The sequence below is a fragment of the Fukomys damarensis genome, unplaced genomic scaffold (genome assembly GCF_012274545.1).
Source record: "Fukomys damarensis isolate Sample0158 unplaced genomic scaffold, DMR_v1.0_HiC HiC_scaffold_36, whole genome shotgun sequence".
Taxonomy (NCBI): domain Eukaryota; kingdom Metazoa; phylum Chordata; class Mammalia; order Rodentia; family Bathyergidae; genus Fukomys; species Fukomys damarensis.
In genome coordinates, this window is record NW_022900948.1 from 49,208,137 (window position 1) to 49,218,741 (window position 10,605).

At 54.0% G+C, this 10,605-nt stretch overlaps 3 protein-coding genes across 5 annotated transcripts in view; 2 read left to right on the forward strand and 1 right to left on the reverse strand.

Moving 5' to 3' along the window:
- Nucleotides 1-1,941, forward strand: part of Tubb4b (tubulin beta 4B class IVb) — a 2,281-nt gene extending 340 nt beyond the window's left edge. Inside the window, exons 2-4 of the mRNA XM_010608785.3 lie at nucleotides 63-171; nucleotides 254-364; nucleotides 729-1,941. Of these exons, the coding sequence (XP_010607087.1) occupies nucleotides 63-171; nucleotides 254-364; nucleotides 729-1,789 (1,281 nt within the window). The 3' untranslated portion in view covers nucleotides 1,790-1,941. The remainder of the gene's footprint in view (nucleotides 1-62; nucleotides 172-253; nucleotides 365-728) is intronic.
- Fam166a (family with sequence similarity 166 member A) lies at nucleotides 1,863-5,788 on the reverse strand. 3 transcript variants are annotated; one of them, XM_010608787.2, is made up of 8 exons: nucleotides 5,657-5,722; nucleotides 4,370-4,492; nucleotides 3,666-3,858; nucleotides 3,326-3,588; nucleotides 3,122-3,248; nucleotides 2,775-2,869; nucleotides 2,345-2,462; nucleotides 1,863-2,022 (listed from the first exon to the last, which is right to left on the reverse strand). In XM_010608787.2, exons 2-8 carry the CDS (start codon nucleotides 4,370-4,372, stop codon nucleotides 1,934-1,936), a joined length of 888 nt encoding a protein of 295 aa, XP_010607089.1. In that variant the 5' UTR covers nucleotides 4,373-4,492; nucleotides 5,657-5,722; the 3' UTR covers nucleotides 1,863-1,933. The 3 variants fall into 3 exon arrangements, with proteins under 3 accessions (XP_010607089.1, XP_010607088.1, XP_010607090.1); XM_010608786.3 differs by lacking the exon at nucleotides 4,370-4,492 and having other exon boundaries at nucleotides 3,666-3,880; nucleotides 5,657-5,788; XM_010608788.3 differs by lacking the exons at nucleotides 2,345-2,462; nucleotides 4,370-4,492 and having other exon boundaries at nucleotides 1,918-2,022; nucleotides 3,666-3,880; nucleotides 5,657-5,788.
- Nucleotides 5,789-9,992: 4,204 nt separating this feature from the next.
- Nucleotides 9,993-10,605, forward strand: part of Stpg3 (sperm-tail PG-rich repeat containing 3) — a 1,663-nt gene continuing 1,050 nt past the window's right edge. Inside the window, exons 1-3 of the mRNA XM_010608946.3 lie at nucleotides 9,993-10,084; nucleotides 10,166-10,305; nucleotides 10,402-10,579. Coding sequence (XP_010607248.1) covers nucleotides 9,993-10,084; nucleotides 10,166-10,305; nucleotides 10,402-10,579 — 410 coding nt within the window. The remainder of the gene's footprint in view (nucleotides 10,085-10,165; nucleotides 10,306-10,401; nucleotides 10,580-10,605) is intronic.

Genomic DNA, 10,605 nt, shown 5'->3' on the forward strand with positions numbered 1-10,605 from the left:
CCGCCCCTGGGCGCACCGGCCGCCGCGGTGACTCAGCCGGAGCCTGCCCGCGTCCTCTGCAGTTCTGGGAGGTGATCAGCGATGAGCATGGCATTGATCCTACTGGCACGTACCACGGAGACAGCGATCTGCAGCTGGAGCGCATTAACGTGTACTACAACGAGGCCACCGGTGAGAACTCTTGCCCCACCCCCGCGCGCAGGCCCCTTGTGCGGCCCGCGGGCTTCCCCTCACCGACACCGCTCCTCCTCAGGTGGCAAGTATGTGCCCCGCGCCGTGCTGGTGGATCTGGAGCCCGGCACCATGGACTCTGTGCGCTCGGGGCCCTTCGGGCAGATCTTCAGGCCTGACAACTTCGTCTTCGGTGAGTGCGGGCGGGGGCTGGGCCGCCCAGGGATCAAGGGGCTGTTCCGACCCAAGGTCATTGCTTCTGGACGCAGTGGCTGGGAGCCCACGGGACTTTTTCCTGCCCTCTGAGTCATTCAATCCCTTTGCCTAAAGCGGCTTTAGGAGGAGGGCCCAGCTGTTTGCCTGCAGGCCAGAAGAGGTAGATGTAATCTCCCCCAGTCCAGGTGGAAGCCTGGTTCACTTCTGTGCTCGGGAATCGGCAGGGTCTTGTTGAGCTGTCTTATGTTCGTCACTCTGAGGGCCCATTTGCCCTACTTGTGGGATTGCGCAGGTGTTGGTCACTTTCTGGCTTAAGTGTGACTGGCTGTGGTCTCTCGCAGGTCAAAGTGGTGCTGGGAACAACTGGGCCAAGGGCCACTACACGGAAGGTGCAGAGCTGGTGGACTCCGTGCTGGATGTCGTGAGAAAGGAGGCCGAGAGCTGTGACTGCCTACAGGGTTTCCAGCTGACCCACTCCCTGGGTGGGGGGACTGGGTCTGGGATGGGCACGCTGCTCATCAGCAAGATCCGGGAGGAATACCCGGACCGCATCATGAACACGTTCAGTGTGGTGCCCTCACCCAAAGTGTCGGACACAGTGGTTGAGCCTTACAATGCTACCCTCTCAGTCCACCAGCTTGTAGAAAACACAGACGAGACCTATTGCATTGATAACGAAGCCCTGTATGACATCTGCTTCAGAACCCTAAAGCTCACCACACCCACCTATGGTGACCTGAACCACCTGGTGTCTGCCACCATGAGTGGGGTCACTACCTGCCTGCGCTTCCCTGGCCAGCTCAATGCTGACCTTCGGAAGCTGGCTGTGAACATGGTTCCCTTCCCCCGCCTGCACTTCTTCATGCCTGGCTTTGCCCCCTTGACCAGCCGGGGCAGCCAGCAGTACCGCGCCTTGACGGTGCCTGAGCTCACCCAGCAGATGTTTGATGCCAAGAACATGATGGCTGCCTGCGACCCCCGCCACGGCCGCTACCTGACAGTAGCTGCAGTGTTCAGGGGCCGCATGTCCATGAAGGAGGTGGATGAACAGATGCTTAACGTTCAGAACAAGAACAGCAGCTATTTTGTCGAATGGATCCCCAACAACGTGAAGACGGCTGTCTGTGACATCCCACCCCGGGGGCTAAAAATGTCGGCCACTTTCATTGGCAACAGCACAGCCATCCAGGAGCTGTTCAAGCGCATCTCGGAGCAGTTCACGGCCATGTTCCGGCGCAAGGCCTTCCTGCACTGGTACACGGGCGAGGGCATGGATGAGATGGAGTTCACTGAGGCCGAGAGCAACATGAACGACCTGGTGTCCGAGTACCAGCAGTACCAGGACGCCACGGCCGAGGAGGAGGGCGAGTTTGAGGAGGAGGCTGAGGAGGAGGTGTCTTAGAGCTGTCTGTTAGCTGCAAAAGTGTGGAAGCGGTGTGAACTCTTTATTCACCCACAGTCTGTTCCGATAGCCCTTTCTCACCGTGTGCACTGCTGTCCTTGTACTGACATCACCTGCTGTACAGACACCACCATTAAAACATTTTCATAGTGTGTCGTTTCGCCTTTCGAGTTCTTTCTGACAGGCCTTGCGAGTGCTGTTGCCAAATGTCATTGCATAGTTGTCTTGCATGGCTGCAAGGGAGCAAGTCTTCAGCTGAGCTGGGCTTCCCACACGCCTGGGGCAAGCGTGCAGACGACCAAGGGGCTTCTCAGGAGCTTGAGGCACCCCTGAGGAACCTCTTCCTGAAGGTGACAGACCAGATGGCCTCTGCCTGGGAATTCACTGCAGGCACTGCTGGGCCCCTTAGGGAGTGGGACTGGAGGAGCTGGGCAAAACAGTGGGTCTGGGGACAGTGCCCTGTAGTGAGGGTGGGTAAGGGTAGGCCCCAGCCACCTTGCCCTCCCTGTGGCAACCTTTTTGTCAGAGGAACCTTTCTGGGGGAGCCATACTTACAGGGGACGAACCCCATGTAGAAGGGGATCAGGCCCTGGCCTCTGTAGATGGTGGTGTAGGGCCAGTGTGTCCTGGGCAGCCTCTGCCCCAGAGGATAGATAGGGTTTCTGGACAGAAACTTGAAGGGGGGGCCAGGTGCTGATGAGAGCTGCCCTGCCCCTGCCCTCCCTAGTAACCCATAAAAGGGCTGGGGCTGGCTTTCCCCAGGAAAAGGGGCTAAATTCACAGGTAGCTGAAGGTTTAGGGCAAGGAGCCAGGCCTTGCTAGGTTATGGACCACCCTTGGGGCCAGACGCCCCCCCCGCAGGCCTCTGGAAAGATGCCAGGGGGAAGTGGAGACCTACTGTGTGCATTTTGCTTCAGAAACCTAAAGCTGGTGTGTGGGCACCTGCTGGGGGCCTGGGCGCAGGCCCAGGACGGTGCTCTCCTACCTGGTTCTTGTCAAACTCGTCCATAGCCTGTGTGACTCCATCGCAGTAATTCATCCCCATCACCCAGGTGAACTGGGGGATAAAGCCAGCATAGCCTGGGGAGGTGTGGGGTCAGTGTCCCCCTAGGTCCCCTGGGCAAACCCACCTGCTCCCAGATGTGCCAGAAAGCCTGTCTAGCTTCTTTCCTAATGGTGGTGATACCTTGAGACCACAAGGGAGCAGCTGGGTAGTGGAGAAGCTGGCTGGGGACACCAGGTCTGTTGACAAAGTGGGAATGGGCTGGGGGCAGCCTTGTTCCTCTCACCCTTTGTTTTGCCTGGGCCCCTGGAATCCTATGGGGGACACACCTGAGATGGCTTTTCTTTGGATCAGGTTGGGGTGGTCCAGCTGGGGCAGTCGCTGGAACCTATCCATGTCCAGTGTTTCCAGCTGGTGGGTTGGGGGAGGGTACTCGTCCCTTCTGCGGTGGTACAGCTGCCAGGGGAGGGGTGGGTCAGTGCCCAGCTCCCACCTGGATAGGGTGAAGCCCAGGACAGTGTGTCTCCAGTTACCTGGTGCTGCTTGGAGGCCCCGTGGACAGGGTTGGCATTCTTCCAGGCCTCTTCACCATATGCCAGTCTCAGGCCCGGGTGTCCCATGTCGCTAGAGACCCCCTTTCTGCCTGGTGGGCACGGTGGGTAGGGGGGATAGGGCATAAAGCCAGCGGGCAGCACAACCTGTCTGGACGTGTTCTCTGCTCCCAGTGGCCCCTGGGCGTCCACCTCCTGCAGTGGCAGCTTGCCCAGGATCTCAAAGTTCCTGTAGGGCTTCAGACCTGCACAGACAGGTGGCGGATAACCACGTGGGCAGCAGGGCGGCAGCAGAAGGTGGGGCGGGGAAGGGGCAGCTCACCAGTGTAGTGAGGGATGTGGGGCTCAGTCAGGTCCCGGCAAGGAACCCAGGGCGGCTTGGACTGGCTGAAGTCCTCAATGAACTTGGGCTTGGACATGGGAGACAGCACAGAGCAGGGGCTCTTTTGCACGCTGGGATCTGTGAGCAGCTGTGCTGTGGTTCGCCCATAGGTGTTCCCCACCTGGTAGCGCAGCTGCGGGTAAAAGCCAGCATAGCTGCGGGGGGAGGAGAGGAAGGCAAGGGGAGCACAGCACTAAGCAGGGCTCTGTGGGCAGAACGACAGCCCAGCTTGCCAGCCACTTAGCTGCTGTGACGCACGGCAGGGCCCCTGACCTCTGCTTACCTGTGAAATGGAGGCAGTGGAAGCCACAGTCTTCCCAGCTCTTAGGGAAGGTAGCACCTCCTCCCACAAACATGCGCCTGGCCCAGAGGAGAGCTGCACTGCAATCACCACCCTGTGCCCGACTGTCCCCCACCCACCACTGTCCCCGCTTACTCCAGGGAGCTCTGCCCCATGAAAGCAGGCACATGGCCTGACAAGTCCCGGGCAAGAGGCCCACGCCTAGGGAGGGCCAGTGGGAAAGCATGCTGTGGAGTTTGGCCCAGATCTTTGCCACCCCAGGAGGCCACAGCCATATGTATAGACCAGGATTTGAGGGCTGGGAAGAACAGGTCCCTGGTGGGCAGGTAGCCAGTGGTTTCACCATGCTGAGGTCAGGGAGGCTGTGTGGTCACTCAAGGAGGGTGAATTATCTTTTTGGAGATAGGTGGTCTTCAACTCCTGGACTCTAGTGATCCTCCTGCCTCATCCTCCTGAGTAGCTGTAACTACAGGTTTGCACCACTGTGCCTGGCCGAATTTTTTTTTTTGTTTCCTGTCCCTCCCTCCCTCCTCTCTTTTGTGGTACCAGGCAGCAAACCCAGGTCCTTGCATGTACTAGGCAAGTATTTTACCACTGAACTATTCCCCCCCATACTCCTTGACTTCTTTTTCCAGTATTTGGGGTTGATCCTCAGGCCTTTTTATTTGCTTTTTACATTTTATTTAAAAAAAAATTGGTACCATTGAACGAACTCAGGACCTTGCACTTGTGAGGCAGGCACAGCGCCACTGAGCTAAATCCCCAGCCCTTATTTTTTGAGACAGATTCTCATGAAGTCACTAAATTGCCCAAGCTGGACTCAAACTTGCAGTCCTGGTTCAGCCTCCCAGAATGCTGGGATTGTATGTGTGCACCACCATGCCTGGGCCCAAACTGTCTTCTTTTTAAAATTCACCTGGAGGGCCGGGGATTTAGCTCAGTGATTCTGCTGCCTGCCTTGTAAGTGCAAGGACCAAGTTCGATCCCTGGTACCAAAAACTAACAAACAAACAAACAAAAACACCTGGACTAGGGGTGCAGCTCAGTGGTAGAAGTTTGCCTAGTGTGTGCCAGCTCCTGGGTTCTATTCCCAGCACCAAGGGAAAGGAAAAGCTCACCAAGGCCACCATAGGCCTATTAGCTGAGAAGGCCAAGGGTCCATGTCAGTGTCAGCACCCCAACTTCCCCTCGTTAAAAGGAGACCCGGTCCTTACATGCTGTCTGTCTTGTGTCCCACAGAGCGCTTTTCTCTTCCTAGTGAGGCAGCCTCCCTGAGCTTCTCTAATTTGGGAAGCTCTGTAGGTGTCTGGCATTTGCTCTGCCAGCCTCTGCCAGCTGTTCATCTGCCCCATTTTCTGCTTCTGGTATGGCATTTGAGCTGGGGTGGAACAGGGTTGAGAGGCCTGGGCCTCTGCAGAGCCTAGTTTTCCGGGTGGAACAGAGTGAGAGGCCTGGGCCTCTGCAGAGCCTAGTTTTCCTATCCCAGAGTGTTTTAGCCCTCAGGGACCTCAGTCCCCACTCTCTCATGATGCTGATCTTCAGCTTCCTCAGCTTTGGCCCTCGGGCTCCTGGGGTCCAGGTTAGGACCCACCCTTCATCCACCACCCCCGGGAGGGCTCTTAGCTCTTACCCAGGGATATAGTGAGGTTCTGGCGTGAAGAGGGTGTGTTTTGGAGTAGCTGTCATTGTGCCTTAGCTGTGCCCTTAATGGCTGGGCTCCCTCTCCCTAAGAGAAGTCCTCCTCCCTGGCAACCATTGTGAAGGGGCCTGGCCCCTGTTAAGCCTGTGATGCCTCACAGGTGTAACCATGAGGACCAGTCAGGCCAGGTGGGACTGGAAGGGAGCCCCACCCACCTCAGAGCTCCAAAAACGGACAGGGAGAGGCTTAGATTCTTGCTACCCAGAAGGCCCAGGCCCTATGTAGGAAGTAGCTGCACCCCAGGGAGAGAATGTTGGCCTCCTACCCGCTTCCATGATGAGGCCTGGGGTTCCTTGGCTGGGCAGCTGTGTAGTCTTACTTGAAGCGGGGCAGAGGTGTGATTTGAATATACCGTGAAGTGGCTACATACAAAACATTTATCATAGTAAAAGACACATTGACATTAACTCCTGAACCCCCAACCATTGAACATACATAGTCTATTGCTGTACCACCCTGAATGCACCCGATTTCATCTGATCTTGGAAGATAAGCAGGGTCTGGTCTAGGTAGTATTTGGAAGGTAGAACATACAGCCCATCTTTCTTGCCACCAGCCGCCATTTTTTTTTTTTTTTTTTTTTTTGGAGAATAGGTCTCACTATAAGTAGTTCAGACTGACTTTGAACTCAGGGTGATCCTCCTGCTTCAGCCTCCCGAGTGCTGGGATTACAGGCATGTGTGCCATCATGCCTAGCTGTGCTTGGCTTCTTGCCACTTTGTTTTTCGAGATTGTGGGGACGTATCTTGATTTTTGTTTTTCTTTTTGTTTTTGTTTTTTTGACAGGGTCTTGCTATGTAGTTCAGGCTGGCTTTGAACTCACTTTGTAGACCAAGCTGGACTTGAACTCCTGATGATCCTCCTGTCTCAGCCTCCCAAGTGCTGGGATGACAGGTGTGAGCCACCTACCCTGGCTTCTTGTCACTTTCTGTAGTAGTTCTGATAGTCACTTTTCCTGAGGGGCTTTACAAGGTGTGTGAAATAATTCAATGAATGCTGCTGATGAATGCCATCCAGTGGAAATGCAGGTTCAAGAAAGGATGACAATGTGTCCTCACCCATCATATTCCCTGGATCTGGCACCATGCACCTTCTGGCTCTTTTCTAAAGTCAAACTAACCATGAAAGATTCATATTTTTAGGAGGCTGAGGCAGGTGGATTGCCACAAGTTTGAGGCCTGACTAGGCTACATACTGGGTTCAAAGCCAGCCTGAACTACATAGCATGACCCTATCTCAAAAAAAAAGGGGGGCCAGGGATTTAGCTCAGTGGTGCTACCGCCTGCCTCGAAAGCACAATGTCCCGAGTTTGATTCCCCACACCAAAAGCAGAATTCACATGTTTTATCAATTCAGGGCATCGAGGGAGCTATGATAGGACACCTAAGGACATCCTCAAAAGAGGGTTCCAGAACCGCTGTAGAACATAGCAAGGATGACGGGATAAGTGCGTTCAAAGTGTAAAGGGAATTAATGATGTGCCTTATTGTAATAAAAAAATTTTTTGTATTGGGGATCGAACTTGGGTCCTTGCACTTGTGAGGCAGGCAGCGGAACCCACTGAGCTAAATCCTGGTCCCTTATTGTAATAATTTTTAAAAATGTAAACATTCACTGTATTTTTCAATCAGACCTCGTAGCTCCCATTTTAAATCCTTTTCAAAACTTTCTAACCACAAAAATGAAAATATCATAAAGAAACACATCAATAGGTTCCACTGTGCTTTTTTTTTTTGGTACCAGGGATCAAACTCAGGACCTTGCACTTGCAAAGCAGATGGCAAAACCACTCAGCTAAATCCCCAGCCCTTTTTTAAAAAAAAAAAAATTTTTTTTTGAGACAGGGTCTCACTTTGTCATTCAGGCTGGATTTGAACTCATTATGTAGCCCAGGTTGGCCTTGAACTAATGGCAATCCTTCTGCCTCAGCTTCCTGAGTGCTAGGATTACCTGTGTGTACCACCACATGTGGCTCTTACATTTTTTTAAAAAAAGCAGCTAGGCCGGGAATTTAGCTCAGTGGTGCCACACCTGCCTTGCAAACGCAAGGTGTGGAGTTTGATCCCTGGTACAAAAAAAAAAGTACAAACCAGAAAAAAAAGTTTGCCACGGATACTGGCATAAAACATTTTCATAAAATAACATGAAAAATGGGCCTCTTGTATGAAAATGTAAAGCATAATATGAACATTCTAAGAAAAAAGAACCAGCCACTAAATGCATGAAGGTAAGGTTGAAAGTGGGCCAAATAAATACTGATCAAATGCCAATAACGGCTGGAGCTGCCTTTGGTATTCTCAGCACAGTGTTCTCAAGGGGACCAGGCCCACCACCTTCACCTGGGAACTGTCCTCAGGGTCCCTGGCCAGAGACCTGTGCAATCACCACAGCGGTGATTGTCATGGGGAACTGGACCAGGACAAGGACTTCCTTAGAAAATTGCACAGTGCTTACATTTGTAGCTGCTGCTAGTTGGGTTCTTAAAGTGATATAGGACGTGTGACACAGAGATGATCTATGGACCTCTAAATAATATAAAGAAGATATTACAACTCCCAACCTGCTCAATGTCTGATATGCCGAGTTCGTGTTCTCTAAAATCAAAGAATGAATTCTAGGAACAGTGGAGGTTAAGAGTAGGAAGAATTTATTGACACAAAGATAGCTTCTAAGAGAGACAGAAGGGGGCCCAGAAAGTAGGTTGCCCATGACCTCCACTTCTCAAGGGTGTTTTACAGAACAAAACCACCAGTGAGAAAGGTATAAGGAGGGACAAAACTCAGGTTCACTAATAAGATCACAAGTATAGTTGCTTAGGTAACATTGATTCGGTGGGAAATCACAAGGTGGGTACAATGCAGGACAAAACTATGGTCAACCAATAAGATTACAATTATAGTCTCTTATGTAATATTGATTAATGGGGACCAAATGGAGACGCAAGTCAGGTAGCAAGCGTGCACAGACTGAACAAGGACTTTTCCATGAAGGAATGGGCTAGGGAGGTTTTAGTTCCTCACCCAAGGTGATCCACGCCTTTTTAAAATATCAGGATTAGGATTTAGCTCAGTGGTGCCACTGCCTGCCTCCTGCCTTGCAAGCGCAAGGTCCTGAGTTTGATCCCCAGTACCGAAGGCGGGGGAGGGGGAAGAATATCAATCATTGATGTTCATCCCTAGGAGAAGTATGTAGGTGTAGTTAATTTTCTTTGTCTCGAAGCCAGGCCTTCTATGAATGCACCCCCCACCACAGTTGTAGTGTGTTCTTACTTTCTGCTCTGATTTCTTCCCGAGCCTAGCCTTGTCTGTTTTTTTAATTTAATTTTTTTTCCAATACTGGGGATCGAACTCAGGACCTTGTGCTTACCAGGCAGGTGCAGTGCCACTGAGGTACACCCCCAGCCATAATGTTTTAAACTAGCTGTCTACGATAAAAGGATCTTGAGGAACATGGGAGGGCCCTGGGACCTTGGCAGTGTGGGAGCCCTCTCCAAATCAAATGCATTTTTGTCCCTCTGTGCCCAGCAGCACTGGTGTTGGCGGAGAGGATCTGGGGAGAAAGAGACCTAGTCAGGGTGACAGAGCGCTGGGGCCAAGGTCAGGGCTGGGCCGGGCTGGGCCAGTTGGTGCTGGAGGCTGCTGTTGGAGAGCCTGGTGCCCGGATGGGCTCTTGCTCCCTCCAGCTCATTACTCCTTTGCAGCTCAGCTGGGCAGCCCAGTTCATCTGTGACACCTGCAGCCCTTCTGGCCTCTGTTGCCCTACACAGAGGAGAGGTCCTCAGGCCCCACCTTGGTGGGGTAGGTGTCAGGTCCAGAGCCAGGGCTGCCCTGCTCTGCTTTGCTTATGCCTGCGTTTCCTGCTGGGTAGCAGCTCCCGTTCTTCCAGCCTTCCTGGGTCCCCCACCACCTGACCCCCCCACCCCAGAGCATCCTGAACGACCTGGAAAATACTCAGGGGTACTGCTCTCCTCTCCACCCTCCCTCCTTTAGCAGGGGCCACAGATCTCCCAGGCCCAGGTAGCATGGACTCCTAACCCTAAGAAACCCTAAGTACAGGAGAAAGGGTTGGGCCAAGAATCCCTGGACAACTTAGGGGTCCTGTTGACCCAGCTGACCCACCCAGCAGGCTGGGGTCCTGGGGGCAGCCCCTGTGGAGCTGGACAATGCTCCTTCCTCCCTAGGGTGCTCTTGGCAAGGAAAGGGGGTTGTGATGCGCATGAGGTCACAGAGCCCCAAGGTGCCCTCAGGGAGAGAGCCCAACTCTGGGTATGAACTTCGACCAGAAGGCTGTGAAATTCCTGGCCAATTTTTACATCAATGGAGGCAAATACTGGACGCACGGCCCCCTGAGACAAAAAAGGTAACTTTAGGAGGCATGGGTTAGTGGCTGCAGCCTGGTACAGGTGGCAGGTAGCTAAGGGACGCCCTGGTCTGTTTGTAGGCCCGAGGCTGCCCTGCTGTCCTGGGGTGCAGATGAGATGAGGCCCGTGAGCAGGAAGAGGGCCCCAGTGGGTCGGAAGTCAGACGTGGGGTCCCCTGGGGCGTGCCCGCCCGCCTGCACCCGGACTCTGCGGGGGCTGCGTGAGTGAGGGTGCTGGCTGCATCCCCAGCAGGTGTGGGAGGGGGATGGGGGCAGCCTGGGGGTGCCAGACCCAGAGTGCGCTCCTCCCACCCCAGTGCTGGAGCAGCGTCCTCCGCTCCAGGCCGACCCGGACGTTCCGGGCCCAGCCGAGTACACGCCCAGAGCCTTCGTGCGGGAAAGCTCCCCGCATCCTCATTACAGCACCGGTTGCAGGTACCCGGGCCCAGGTACGTCCCTGCCTCTCCCAGAGGGGGGGGCCCCCGGGAGCCCTCACTGACTCCCTCGAGCCCATAGACGGC

Coding starts and splice junctions, on each gene's coding strand:
- Fam166a (XM_010608786.3), bottom strand. CDS start 5,712: ATGACAGCTACTCCAAAACACACCCTCTTCACGCCAGAACCTCACTAT. Junction 3,589..3,665: donor CCACATCCCTCACTACACTG/GTGAGCTGCCCC, acceptor CTGTCTGTGCAG/GTCTGAAGCCCTACAGGAAC. Junction 2,463..2,774: donor ACGAGTTTGACAAGAACCAG/GTAGGAGAGCAC, acceptor CCCCCCTTCAAG/TTTCTGTCCAGAAACCCTAT.